Source organism: Aythya ferina, assembly GCF_964211825.1.
Source record: "Aythya ferina genome assembly, chromosome: 12".
Taxonomy (NCBI): Eukaryota; Metazoa; Chordata; class Aves; order Anseriformes; family Anatidae; genus Aythya; species Aythya ferina.
The window spans coordinates 12436983-12450412 of NC_140308.1; the positions used below are offsets into that span (position 1 = coordinate 12436983).

Here is a 13430-nt window from a genome sequence, read left to right on the forward strand (position 1 = left end):
TGGGACCTGGGACCTAACAGAGGAAAAAATTTAAGAAGCCAGTAATAACACAAGATCCATTAAAACATTTAGAAAAGACTATGCAGGAGGAATCAGACCAACAGAAAGGTGGCTACAAGCCAGTACACAAGGAAACTAAGCAAAAAAAGCCATCATTGCATCAGTCAAGATCTTTATGCATACTACATAGTTTGAACTGCTTTTGATTGTTGGCAAAATCTGACATTTCCGTGGTAGTAGCACCAAAATTTAAAACAGAACCAAATAAAATAGAACAAATTGGGTGCTTCCTTGCAGCTGCAATCAAGGAGCTGCTAGGAACATGTTTTTGGGAAGATGACTGAAGGTAGTTTGTTACCCCACGTGCTGGTTTACTGAGTGCATCTCTTCTCAGTCACACCTGGATGGTAGGTGTGTGCTGTTCTGTTAAGATGCTCTGGAGCAAAAATGCTGGAGGGGCTGGCTGTTTAAATTTAGGTGCCACTTCAGCTAATGAAATGTCAAGTTTCTCCTCTGCAATGATTCCAGTTAGATAAAGGATTCCCCTTGTTCACATGGGCTGAAACAACTCACTTGCATCTCTACTAGTGATTTACATCTGTAGGCCATCAAGAGCTTTTATTCTTACTTATAAGGAGCAACATTAGACAAGCTTCATTACACAGAGCATGTAAGAACTGCTGCCAACAGCTACCTCACTTGAATTCTTTATCCTACATGACTTATCCCAGTATTTATGGTTTGAACTGACAGCTTGTTGCCAGAGTACCTAAAGAAGAACCTTATCTGCTGAAGGGTTTCTACAGAACTTCAAAGGAAGACAGAACTTTGATAGTCAGTTTCAAAAGGATTTCTAGCATTGGTTATTACACTGCTTTAAAACGGAGGGCATCACACCCTACTTATGTTGAATAAAAAGCACCTTTCTTTCCAAAAGCTCTACCTGTCCAACAAACGCAGAGAACGCTTTGGTACTGTCGCGGCCCGCTGCAGCCGAATGGTAGAGGTTCACCCACTCCCTCAGCAGGTATTCTGCCTTCTCCCTCAGACCTGGCGGATCATCATACTCAGAGGCTTGGGAAATTCCAGAATGCATCATGAAATTGGGACCTCCGTGAGCACGGTCAATCATGGCTTCATAATTTGATCGGACCACTTCCATCAGCTGGGGTAATCTAATGCAACAGATCAGAGCAAGAGCTGGGTTAGAATTCTTTCTCCCTGTCCTGAGAGGGTACAAGAACAGAAAGCTCAATCAAGTATGTTTAAATGAAAGCAAATTCCACAAACACAGCGCCTTTTTTTTGATCTTCCAGTCCTCACTGGAACAGTAGACTACGTCCTGAAAGCAGACATTTATGAGGAAAGACAAAACACTGAAATCACGCAAGCTCTGAAAAAAAGCAATACACTGGATTTGTGTTTCCATATCCTATGTGGAACATTTGTCATGTGAGATCAGTGGATGTTTCCTTTGTAGGCTCTGACTGAAGAAACCAAAAAGGTTATCCAATTTGATGAATTGCTTGTGATAAACAAAGAAATTAAAAATTTTAAAAGATAACACAATATTGCCTGAATTTGAAATAAAGCAGGAATTCAAGCAAGTTTCTCACAGTACCACGGTACTTTGGAGCACAGTGCACAGAAATTTTCCTGTGCAAGCATTCAGCAGCCTCTATTTTGACAAAAAATCTGAGCAATTACGTTAGCATGTCATTAGAGCAACAAAACCATTTCAGCTAACACTAGACTGCAGCCACAGAGGAATTTTAAAGCTGTATGATTTAGTGATACAAGACATTATCTAGATAACATTTCAAACCATAAGTGAGCATACAAGATAAGTAATATATTGCACAGTATTTCAATCTCACCCTTCTGGGGCGTTTCCTCTGGAATGAGCATTAATCCTCATAAGTGTCTCGATCGTGTGGAACAGGTCTGCCTCTGTAACATGCGCGACACTTCTCTCATCCACCAACAGGATCTTTACCAACTGCATGGCGAATGCCACAGCCATGTAGTTCAAGCCGTTCTCCATTGACTGCCAGAAAGAAAAAGGCATTAAGGCTGAAGTTCAACCACAAGTCTTAGGAAGAAGTGACCGTAACTTTTCTCCTCCAAGAACGCACGTTCTCTTTACCTGAGCCAAGTGAAGATCGTACTGCTGCATGTTAACAAGGTGATTGCGGATTAGCAGCTCCACAGCTTCCACGTTGTACTTGTACTCATCCCTGCATTCAATCAGGCACCTGGAAGAATTTGACTTCTTTTCACAAGTGTACTCAAACTACAGAGTTTAAGTGAAGCAACACAAATCTAACACTAGAGAATCTCCACAATCCACTACTTAGCTCCAAAAGAAGCCTCTTCTGGAGGATTATTTAATGTAACATTTCAGTTCACCAACAGTCGAGTCTCAAGCACTTGCTGCCCTGCACTACTGGCCAGAACAGCCCTCCCAGAGCTTCAGTCTATTCAGTATAAGAAGCTTTTCTTCTGAGCACAAAGTGGCACAGCTTCTAAAGCACTAGTGCTTCTGCTGCGGGCATACACCATGTCATCTAGTTTGTGACCGCATGTAGAGAGGTTCTGTATAAAATGAGGAAAAAACAGAGCACCTCTAATGCTTCACCCTATGAAAGAATCCTGCCATGTTCTAGGAGGAAGCTGCATTAACAAGAGCTCTCATTACTTTTAACGTTAAAAAGATTACTTTTCTGTCCGAGCTGCATCAGTGCAAAATATTAACAAGTGATTCAAAAATAATACAGTAACTCCCAAAAGATGAGGAAAGCTACATCTATTGATGTTGTCTCATAACTGACCTAGTAATCTGTTTATTACACCACGGAGATCCATATGCACGACCGTCCTGCAGAGCCTTCAGCACAAGCAGATGACACTCACGGTAGCGCAGCAGGAGGTCAGCATCTGCCCCGCTGGTGGCATCCAGTAAGCCCTCTACAGCCTAGAACAGATGCAACCTGTTAGCAGAGGAAAAACCAAGTCCGCTTCCAAATCTTACACAAACCAGATCAGCAGCAACTACCCCCAGAAGATTTGGCAGTTATGTAAAAAGCTACAGTTTAGTCTTTGCACTGACCCTGCTGATAAGACTGAGATTTTACCAGCTGTTGTGGCATCTCCACGTTCCCTGTACACAGCTGTCCCACCACAAACAAGCCCACGGTCTCCCTATGCCCCACTGGCTTTATATACGCACTCAAGCAGTATGAAAAACCGCATCAGTTTGTGCTGCAGCTTCTGCGAGTCAAAGTCAAAGCTGTTCTACACATGGCTCATGGAAAGCCACATGAAAGAGGACACGCAGAACTTGACAGAGGACTCCTTCCAGATTCTTTAGACAAAGAGCTGCAGTGCTCTGATGCACCTGTGGTAATCTATATGAAATGGAAGTCCTTTACAGGGGAAAGCAAATTCATCTCTGTCCAAGTTTTAGTGCTGGTACCTATTTGAAGGATTTAGTCCCGATTACGTCGGGAACACAGAGCTTCCACTGAAATGGTTTCCAGCTTCCAGTTACTTTTATTTTGCCACTGCTCTTGGATCCTCGTGCAGACGGCTCATTGTCTTTCCACTGTTCTCAAACAGATCTTCCTCTGCATCTGTCACTGTGTTCTGCACTAGTTACTACACAGACTTTGGTGCCAGTTCATGTCACAGAGCTCACTGCAACGCTCCCCAGCTGGTAGTTTACTAGCTCTGGCTGGGATGGAGTTAGTTTTCTTCAGAGCAGCCCGTATGATTTTGTGTTTTGGATTTGTTGCTGAAACAGTGTTGACAACAACGTTTTGGCAGTTGCTGAACAGTCTGTGCAGAGCACCAAGGCTTTCTCTTTCCCACTCTGCACCCCCCAGAGTGAGTAGGCTGGGAGTGCGCAAGAGACTGGAAAGGTACACAGCCAGCAGAGCTGGCATCAACTGACCAGAGGAATATTCCATGATGTATGACATCATGCTCTAAAATAAAAGCTTGGGGAAAAGATGATTAGGGGAGACATTCATGGTTATGATGTTTGTCTTCCCAAGCAAGCAGTACGCTCGCTGAGGCCCTGCTTTCCAGGAAGTGGCTAACCATCTGCGTGCTGATGGGACGAAGAGATTTTTTTTTTGCTTTGTTTGTGCACACTGCTTTTGCTTTCCCTATTAAGCCATCATTAACTCAGTGCACAAGTCATTTTGCTTTCCCTTTATTTTTTCCCTGTCCCACAAGAGTGGAGTGAGTGAGCAGCTAGATGAGCACGTACTTAGTTACTGCAAAATACAAAGCAGAAGTGCACTGCTACAAAACCAGTACAATGTTCAATACAAGGTAGTTCAAGTAGCAATTCGAGTGTCTTATTAGACTCTGTCCTGAAATCAGAAACTATTCTTGACTGCAACAGCTCTCTACTTGCTGCATCTGGGCAAAACTCTCTTAAATCCCAGGATGCTGTACCCACTTCTTCCTGCAGCAGCTTGGCCAGAACGTGTATTGTACCAAGAGAACAACCCAGCCCTCCTCCAGCTTTATTCACTGAATTTCCTAAGAAGGTTGTTTAGTACCATTCACCAAGCAAGCTCCGCAGGATGCATGAAGATACACAGTCACCACAAGTCAATCTACAACCAGTGAGCAATAAACCTGAGGTGAGCTGTAACAGGAGAATTGTTAACACTCACCTTCTGCAGCAGCCCAAGCGCAGCGATAGCATCACGAGAGTTACGAGCCACTACTACGGCCTCCAAGAGGCTGCGCAGTGCTTGAGCCTGAGGATTCATGGCCAGGGTATGTGGAATGGACTGCAGGTGTTGCTCCAGTTCTGTCATACACTTGTCATAGATTTGTGCCACATCGTCTGTAGCCCAAGCTTGCTGCTTAAGAGAAGGTGGGAATGAGTGATTTTCACAAGGACCGTATTTTGAAACAAACACTGCTCTTCTCTTCTGTTTCAGAAATCACAGTGCCCAGAATGTAGTTTTCTACAGTAATATGGTTGGTTATGCTGACATTTTAAACACACAAACATGGGTAAATTGAGCTGTAGAAATAACTAGGAAACAATTTTAGCAGTACTTAAGACCAGGTATGCATTCAAAAACCTGTTTGTAATCTCAAAATCAGTGCTTGCCATACATGACCTTCCCCAAAAGTAACCTAAACTCCGAACAACACTTTTCACTATTTAAAACCAGAAATAATATTACTAAGTTGAAGATGATGTCGCAGTCTATGTTAAAAAAACAGTAACAACTATGATGTCCCAATCTACATTACAAAAAAAACAACAATAACTAAGACGGGGTGTAAGAACAGCTTTACATTGCCATTGGTTCAACTTTAAAACGAACAAACCTTTCAACCAGTATTCCCAAGCAATACAAATGCCTGACTTTTACTAGCCTTCCATCAAAGGACACAAGCTCTGCAGCGTTCACCAAAAGGGCCATGGTACTCAAGCTAATTAGAAATCTCTACCTTCATAGGCTGAGCCAAGAATCCCGTAGGCTGAGTTAAGTCATTGGTAGGCAAGAAGCCAGGGACATTGCGTGCAAACTCTTCGTAAACAGCCAGCTGTTTTGGGTCCACACCTCCAACCTTTGCAATAAAAAGAAAAGGCATTAATCTCACTGCTAAGCACTGTAGCAGTAAGGAACAAGGGCTACTTGTTTGTGTAACAGGTAGCTGCTCTGACACATTCATAAATAGAGTGACCTAGACATCAGGAAGTAAGGTTCTGCTGCCCTGCACGGAGGCCATATCCCTCCTGGTACACCACCTAACCAGAGGATTTTCTTTGACAACTGCAGCTCATTCCCAGAAACAGAAAGAACTGAATACTGGCCTCACGCTTCTCAGAAGCGTAAGAGAAATGCTCTGAAAGCACAAAGTATGTGCTTTAAAAGGAAGGAAGTGTATAGGAGACAACAAAACAGACCAGTGATCTTTAAAATGTAAGGAACAGCAGAGTAGGAAAGATTTAACTTCCTCAGGGAATTGAGGAAGAAGATATGAACGCTTATTCTGGAACAGTGTATGAACGTGTTTCCATTACTAATCAAGCTAACAGCAGCTCCGCTCTTAGACCATGCAGAATTGCTCGGCTGAAGCTGCATCAACCATTCTTCGTTATCAGGAGAGGAAGAGCAGCATCGGCAGGTGGCTCAGTTAATATCCTCACCTTTAACCTGATCTGTTCTGGCATCCGTTCAGCTTGGTAAGTTAACACAACAGGATCACAGTACCGACGACCCTCTTGTCTAGCATGTTTTCTGAGCTCAAATTCCTGGGGAAGAAAGCCAAACACTGGATTTGAGACACAGTCTGGATGCATACGAACACGTATAAAAACCTTTCAAAGGCAGCACTCCCATACTTACAGTTGCTAGCCTCTTGTCCATTTCAGGGCCTGCCTTTTCCACAGCTGTCTTCTGGATAAAGCAGCACGCTAGCTCGCAGTTATCCTGTGCTAGCTGGGCAGCTGCTTGCTCCATCATGTCCCTCTGTTGTGGGGAGGCTGCCTATTGAAAAGCAGGACAATCAGTGAAAGCTGTACATTTTCCCTGTACATAGCCAGTCACAAAATCTGCACCACTGTACCTACAGAACGCCAGCACAAAGAAGAAATGCTCCTAAGAAGAAATGCTCTTAGAAATGTGCTGTCTTGGCACAGAAAACTCAATAATAAATTTGTTTTTGCATAGCTTTGAATAAAACATGTAGGCAAGAAGACAGTGAAGACGTTCAACAAGGAACAAAACAGCAGGAGGTTCCCCTTCCTTCCCACCAGCCTACCTCCAGAGTCTGACTGAAGCTCATACAACAGATCCTAATACAGGAAGAGAAACCCTTGCACCAAGGCCTAAAGGTTTTTCTACCTCCGAGGTTGTGATCAGAAGATATAAAGGTGCCTCAATACAAAACAGTAATCCCAAGCATTTTTTCAGTGGGTTCCCTTTCTGATATTTTTCATTTCCCCGGGAGTCTGCTTTAAGAGAAAACTGAACAGATGGACTTATTTTCCAGGGTGCAAAGCAGCAACTTCCATTGGAATACACGCATAAATGCAAACTCTCCGATCTCCTTGGATTCCCTTTCCCATTAAGATCTACCTTACTTCATTAATTTCTGAAAACTATACTGTTTCTTTCAAATAAAAGGAGTCCTTGCCTCATTAACACACTGCGTGCGGTAAGCTAGATGTGAATTTTTAAGATGCCTTGTACAGCATTTCTGCAACACAGTGTGCTGTGTAATAATGTCATAAGAAAGCTTCCTCGGATTACAGCTGGACCTGTATCAATACCATACATCTTCAAGGGACTATTACATTGCTACGTTTTCATAATTGACTACATCTTGCAAGCATACAATACCCTACAAACCACATACAAAACCACTGTAGCATTTCTCCAATTGCCTCCCTGTCTGAACTGTGGTCAGATCTGATGAATCTGAACCAAAATATTTATGCCCCTCTTAACAGAGGCTCTTTTTCTTATGGTTATTTGCTTGACAGCCAAACTCTGATTGATTAATGAAGGTGCTAACAGCAGCCCCTGGCTCAGCTCTCACATTAAAGCAGAACTATCCCAACCTTAATTTGTGTTTAATATTGATAGCATGGGTCATGAACTTGTCATACGGCTGTGCTACATCATCCATAGCCCAAGATTGCTGCTTAAGAGGACGCAACCAGCTCTTGATCTCACCAGTCAGGTTGCTTAATACTCTGAATATGAAGGGTCAACAGGGTTTGAGGCAGACTATCCATCCCGTATGTATAAATGCTTTGTACGCCCTTCAGACCTTTAACTGGCTCAAGAGGGCAGGTTTTATCAAGCAAGTGAGCAACTCCATTGCAAAAAGGACCTTCCCACTTTCGTTCCCCATGAAATGGGCAATAGTGACACACCCTTAAGAGGTAGGCAGTCCTTCAGCTTCTTTTTAATCCCTGAAAGCATAGTGAAGTCTTGATCTTTCCAAGATATTCTGCTCTGTGCCTGTTGTGACACTGATTGCAAGCATAAGTCTTCTGGGTTCTGACCAGCAGTTCATGAATCATACTCCATTTAGCCAGGAGTGGAAAGTTACCTCTTTGGCTCAAACTTTTCTTGTTCGTCAAAAGACTTGAAAATGTCCTCTAAAAATGCTAGCTGTTGAGGACAATCTTAACTACTAATCTGCTAACAGCAGAACTGAGTGAAATCTACCTGAAGCAGACAAGCGTACTGAGACAACCCATCACCAGAAAGGCCCAGAATCAACTCAATCCTCCCCATTCTAGCTTTTCTATCTCAAAAGCCGTGGGAAGATAAGCACTTCAAAGCTTCCATGATGTGATCAAACTCAACAGCACACGTGAACAGCTCAGGGAGCTCGCAGGCGATGTTATGATGCCCACCTTTCAGGTTGAAGACTACTCCACATGAGCTGTAAGCAGTTTTGCCCATTGTAATTCCTCAAGTCATGAGACTTGTCTGCTAAATTAATCTCCACACTAGTTAAGCCATGTAATGTTAACCAAGAAATCTACGCTTAAGAGGACTGATTTGCTAATGCTGGGTGTCTACACTTCCTGTGAGGTTGGAAATAAGCTTCTGACACAACGTGACTCTTACCCTCAGCGCAGTAGCAAAGCTGTTCTTCAGGTTGGTAGCTATGCTCATGAGCAAAGGTTCCCTGCAGGTAATCATGGCCATCCCGGCAGTCAGGTTCCGCATCATATGGTGTGCGGCCACACGCATCCGCGACTCCTCCGAATCCAGCGCGAAGTCCTTCCTGACTATCTGTTCGCACGTCGTCATGGCAATCTTGATGGACCGATCGACCACGGGATGGACAAGCTCTTGCACTGCTCGCTCAATCGCCTGCCGCACGCACTGCTTCAGCTGGGGGTGTGCCTGGAACAGCGGGATCTGGAGGAGGGTTAGGAATGTTACGTTAGAAGAGTACACCAGAATATCATCTACTCTAGATAGTCACATTTTTCAAACCATTTTTAACTATACTGTCACAGATCACATACAGTGTGGCACTTGTGTTCCACTTGCAGTTATTACAAAATCTATTTGATAATTCCGGAACTGCAACGCTTGCCACGCTTTCTTCCAAAGCTGCAGCTGAACACTGACTGGTAAAAAAGACCAAGGAAGCTCTCCTTGAGCTAAAGTCCTGTGAGCAACTACCCCAACTCACATTTATTGATATTAAATTAGGTATTAACATATGTCACGGTGAAACTTGAGAATCTAGTAACTAATAGTTAATACTAATAACTTCACAAATTTTCCATCTGGTTATTTGTTAGCGTTCATCCTCCTTATCACTTACTTCTGAGAAGCAACACTATACAGAATAGTTTGAACTTCTACCAGGTCTAACACTTACCGTAGGGTTTAAAGTAATGTGTGGAGCCAACCCTCCTAAAGAATAGACGTTGATGTCGTGGTAACTGTACTGGGGCTGTGGAGGAACCGTGGCTGTACAAGTGGTGCTGGTAGCTGGAGTTGTAGAAGCAGCTATAGAACACAAAAACGTTTATATTGAAGCATTACTGAGAGTGGTTATAATGGAAGCATATACCTCTAATTTAAATCAGAAACTGATTAAGAAACAAAAGTTTGCAGTTTATTCATGAAGCCTCCTAAATATAACTTTTTTTCCGTTTCTGCAGTGAGTAGTACCAAACTAACTTCAGTACATCTTAGCAGAACTGCTTTTTACAGCGTAGTTTAAACTCTGCTATCTCATTCACAGATCTCCCTGCTTCTGGTCCCTTCTGAAAGACAGTTACATACAGCACATGCAAAATTAGTCCTCAGGATGGCTTCTATTCCTTTCCCATCTCCAAATTCTGTACGCCTCCATCTATTACAGGAACATTCAAGTGTTCCTAAGCACTCAGCAATATTACAACAGAGTTCATGGCTTCACATTCTTCTCTGCAATAGCATAACCTGTCTTTATTAAAACTTGTACAGTGTGGTTCTGAGTTCTACCTGAAATGTACTTACTAGTTGTTGTGATGGGTGGTAGCTCTTCTGGCTGCTTCACATCTTTCTTTGGAGCAGAGAGCTGCTCATCCAGATTTTTCAGGCGATCTTTGTCTTTCAGGAGACTTCCAGGTTTCAACTCATTGATGTCTAATGCAAGATTCTTGCAGAGCACTTCAATCTCAAACTTTAGATTCAACTGTACAACAAATCTAGGTTAGGTTATGTCACAAGGAAACAACCCTGAAATATTTATTGGCTGCTCAACTACCAAGCTTCCCAGCCTATAATCCACTGATCTCCCCCCAGCATTTTCTTTTTTAAAGACTTGGATAGTGACTGAGGATTAAACAGGCATCTTGCACATGCACACTAGCCTCACAGGAGTAAAGTTTCATCCAAGTTCTACTAAGTTAGTAATGCCCAGCTTTCCCCACACTAAAGCAAGAAGTGAAATTTGGTCCCACACAGAATCTATCTTGACTGCTATGTCAGGAAAACCTCATGCTCAGTAGGTATAGAAAAGAAAGATGTTTACTTTTAGGTCATGTTCTTGATGTAGCTCAGCTAAAACATTCATAATGGCCATTGTCCACGGGTTTGGAGGCCTGAAGACCTGCAAGAGAAAATGGAGCAGCATTACACAAAAATTCTTGAATGGCTTAGCTAATTTGTAACTGGGACTTTTTGAAGCACAGCTATGTGTGTGTATTGATAAGTGCAGTTTGTAGAGCTGTAATTAGGGCTGAATTTATAATTCTGAGTGAAACTAGATCAAGAAGCAAGCTGAACACTGAACTGGAAAAACAATGACTTGGCACTTCTGAGATGAGCTGTTCAGCTAAGGAGAACAGAGAGGAGCTGATCAGGGACAGGAGGGGCATATCAAGTGCAGAGGAAAATGAACAGAGATCCTAGAACCCCTCCAATGGCATCCATCCATTTCTCAGTGGAGTTCTGTTTGGGGATACTGCAATTCGGTTCAGCCAACATTTTTTTAAACCGCAAAAAGCTGCACAACCCACATACTTTCTCTCACTTGAGCAGAACTCACACTTCAAGCCCTGATCTCTCTTCTCCCCCTCTATGAAATTTCATTAGCTTTCACTTTGTAAAAATAAAAGTTAATTTCTGAAATGCTTATCTTGCCAGTCAAACAATAACTGTGCCAGCACAAAGTCACTTACCACACTCCTGACACTGGATTCTAAGACTTTGGCAACAAATGGTACTACATAAAGCAATTCCTGCTGTCCCTTAACATATGCTTCCAGTAGCAGCGATTTCACATCCAAATCCTGAAAGATACCATCAACAAGTGGTGAGTGGAAGAGGGCAGAGAAAACACCAAGAACACCATAAAAATACCACTTACATGCTATTTCCTTATAGGATAGAATGGCAAACTTGAGTCAAGACAGTCCTTCAATTTTACAGACTGCTAAGGAGCAGTTGTTCTTTTGAACTAAGATTTACATACACGTGTTTTTACATAGAATTACTTCCTTCATCTTGGGGATTTAACTTCCCAAACAGCCTATGCTGCTGCCGCCTAACAACATACTGGTTTGTATCAAGCAAAACAGAAGCTCACCGTGTGCAAGATGGGCTTATTTTTAGCCAGTGTAATCATTCCCAGCCAGTGACCAAGGTTCTTTAACAAGGAACGGTCCGAGAAGTTGGCTGCAGCTTTATCTGATGTCAGTAGCACCTAATGAAAAAAGCAACTCAAGCAATGACTAGAAGATAATCACTCAAGGATAAAATCAAACAGTTGGTCTGACTCAAGACAAAAGTTTTAGAACACAGAGTTCTGAGCTAAACGTTACAGAGATTCTCAAAACCAGCCTTTACTTCAAGGCAGCACCCCATAAATCTGTACTGTAACAACTCCAAAATTCCTTTCTTTCAAGACGATCAGAAAGGATTACACTTTTCCAGACCTTACAAGTTACTCTTGTCAAGATTGCTATGTCTACTCAGTAAAATGCAATTTGTGCGGGCAATGCTTCTTAACGCTTCATCACAGAGCTGAAGGCTACCATCTGCCTTTCTAGTGAAACAATTTAATTCTTATTTCAAGACTTAAATCATGCCCCTGCATTCTATTGTTAGCTCTGTTCCTTAGCTTCAGAGTAGCATCAGCTGAATAGAAGAAGGCCAGCTACGCTCCAAGAAGCCAGGAGATTCTTTTGCACTATAGCGTAACCCATGGCGGCTGGGAAATTCCACCAACAGGTTTAAAAATAGTGCTTGGTAGACAAACTTGTTTCACTCATCTCTTCTGCGCTATCCCTTCCCTTACCTCCTTACCTTCACATTTTTTTAGTCCTCCAGGGATTTTTATTTGTTACACCCCCGTTTTCTAAAACCTTTATTCACTAAAACGTTTAATCTTTAACCAAAACATCAGAATGTAAACATAAGAGCCACGTTCTCCACACAAAAGAACGAAAGCATAAGCAAATTTTCCCTGTTATAATTTGCAAGCCTCGCATAAATTTAGAATTCCCCCCCCCCCCCAAAAAAAAAAAATTCAAATGCAGATCTACCCTCTTAATCATTCCTGAACAAAAACAGAACTACCCCAGTAATCACAAAGGTAACCTGTTAGCTGAAGCACAGATGTTCCACATCTGAAGATAAGACTAATGTTCTAAGGAGAACAGCACACCTCTAAGTCTTGAAATCTACCCAAGGTATTAGAAATCTTGCACTACTCACCTTGATGTTTCTGTAAGTTTCATTCAGAACCATTTTATTAAACTCCGGATTCTTAAGAGTGTCAAGGAAGTTTGAATATAAGCTGTGAAAATTTGGCTCAATACTGACTCTTTTCATCACGAGATACTGCGATACCCAAGGCATAAACTCTTCTTTCACTGTCTCCTTCAGTTCTTCAACCTGTCTCCACAGGAGAGAAAAAGCACACCACAACAGATATGAGAAGAGGACCACAAACTCATGGGGTCCTCTGTTTTTTTTTTTTTTTTTTTTTTTTTTTTTTTTTTTTAAACAGCTCTGAAATCAGTATTTCATTACCCAAAGATCCGGTCAACCAGTGAGGACTTAATCATAAAGTGAGGCACAATAGTTTCTCTCCCCTCCACTTCCCATCTTAATAGCAGGTAACTTCAAAATCTAGGGCTGTCAGTAGCTCATGTGAAGGCAGTCTGCCCGTAAGACAGATATCATATATGGCAGCAGTACTGCAAATTTCTACAAGTTCAGAAAGCTACCCCAAATTCCAGCTTGAAATGCAAGAACCTAGCAGCATAACTGCAATATCAAATTGTACCCTACCCATTTATGACAAAAATGTTTGAACAAATTTGTGTCTACTAAAAGTACTTTCCTGGAAAAAAAAAAAAAACTATTATTTTAGCACAAAAATGTCTGGCTATAGGAAAACAAGGTGACTTGTAGAAG

At 42.2% G+C, this 13430-nt stretch overlaps 1 protein-coding gene across 5 annotated transcripts in view; it reads right to left on the minus strand.

The window, feature by feature from the left end:
• CNOT1 (CCR4-NOT transcription complex subunit 1) overlaps positions 1-13430 on the minus strand; it is a 58048-nt gene that overhangs the window by 8690 nt on the left and 35928 nt on the right. For 3 of the 5 annotated variants that reach the window (XM_084533742.1, XM_084533743.1, XM_084533740.1), the window contains exons 25-39: positions 12726-12905; positions 11596-11712; positions 11189-11299; positions 10540-10617; positions 10023-10200; positions 9397-9527; positions 8628-8924; positions 6387-6527; positions 6188-6292; positions 5485-5604; positions 4689-4883; positions 2832-2974; positions 2147-2255; positions 1878-2047; positions 944-1175 (exon numbers count right to left, since the gene is read on the minus strand). In XM_084533742.1, coding sequence (XP_084389868.1) covers positions 944-1175; positions 1878-2047; positions 2147-2255; positions 2832-2974; positions 4689-4883; positions 5485-5604; positions 6188-6292; positions 6387-6527; positions 8628-8924; positions 9397-9527; positions 10023-10200; positions 10540-10617; positions 11189-11299; positions 11596-11712; positions 12726-12905 — 2307 coding nt within the window. The remainder of the gene's footprint in view (positions 1-943; positions 1176-1877; positions 2048-2146; positions 2256-2831; positions 2975-4688; positions 4884-5484; positions 5605-6187; positions 6293-6386; positions 6528-8627; positions 8925-9396; positions 9528-10022; positions 10201-10539; positions 10618-11188; positions 11300-11595; positions 11713-12725; positions 12906-13430) is intronic. The other 2 variants (XM_084533744.1, XM_084533741.1) reach the window with 1 other exon arrangement.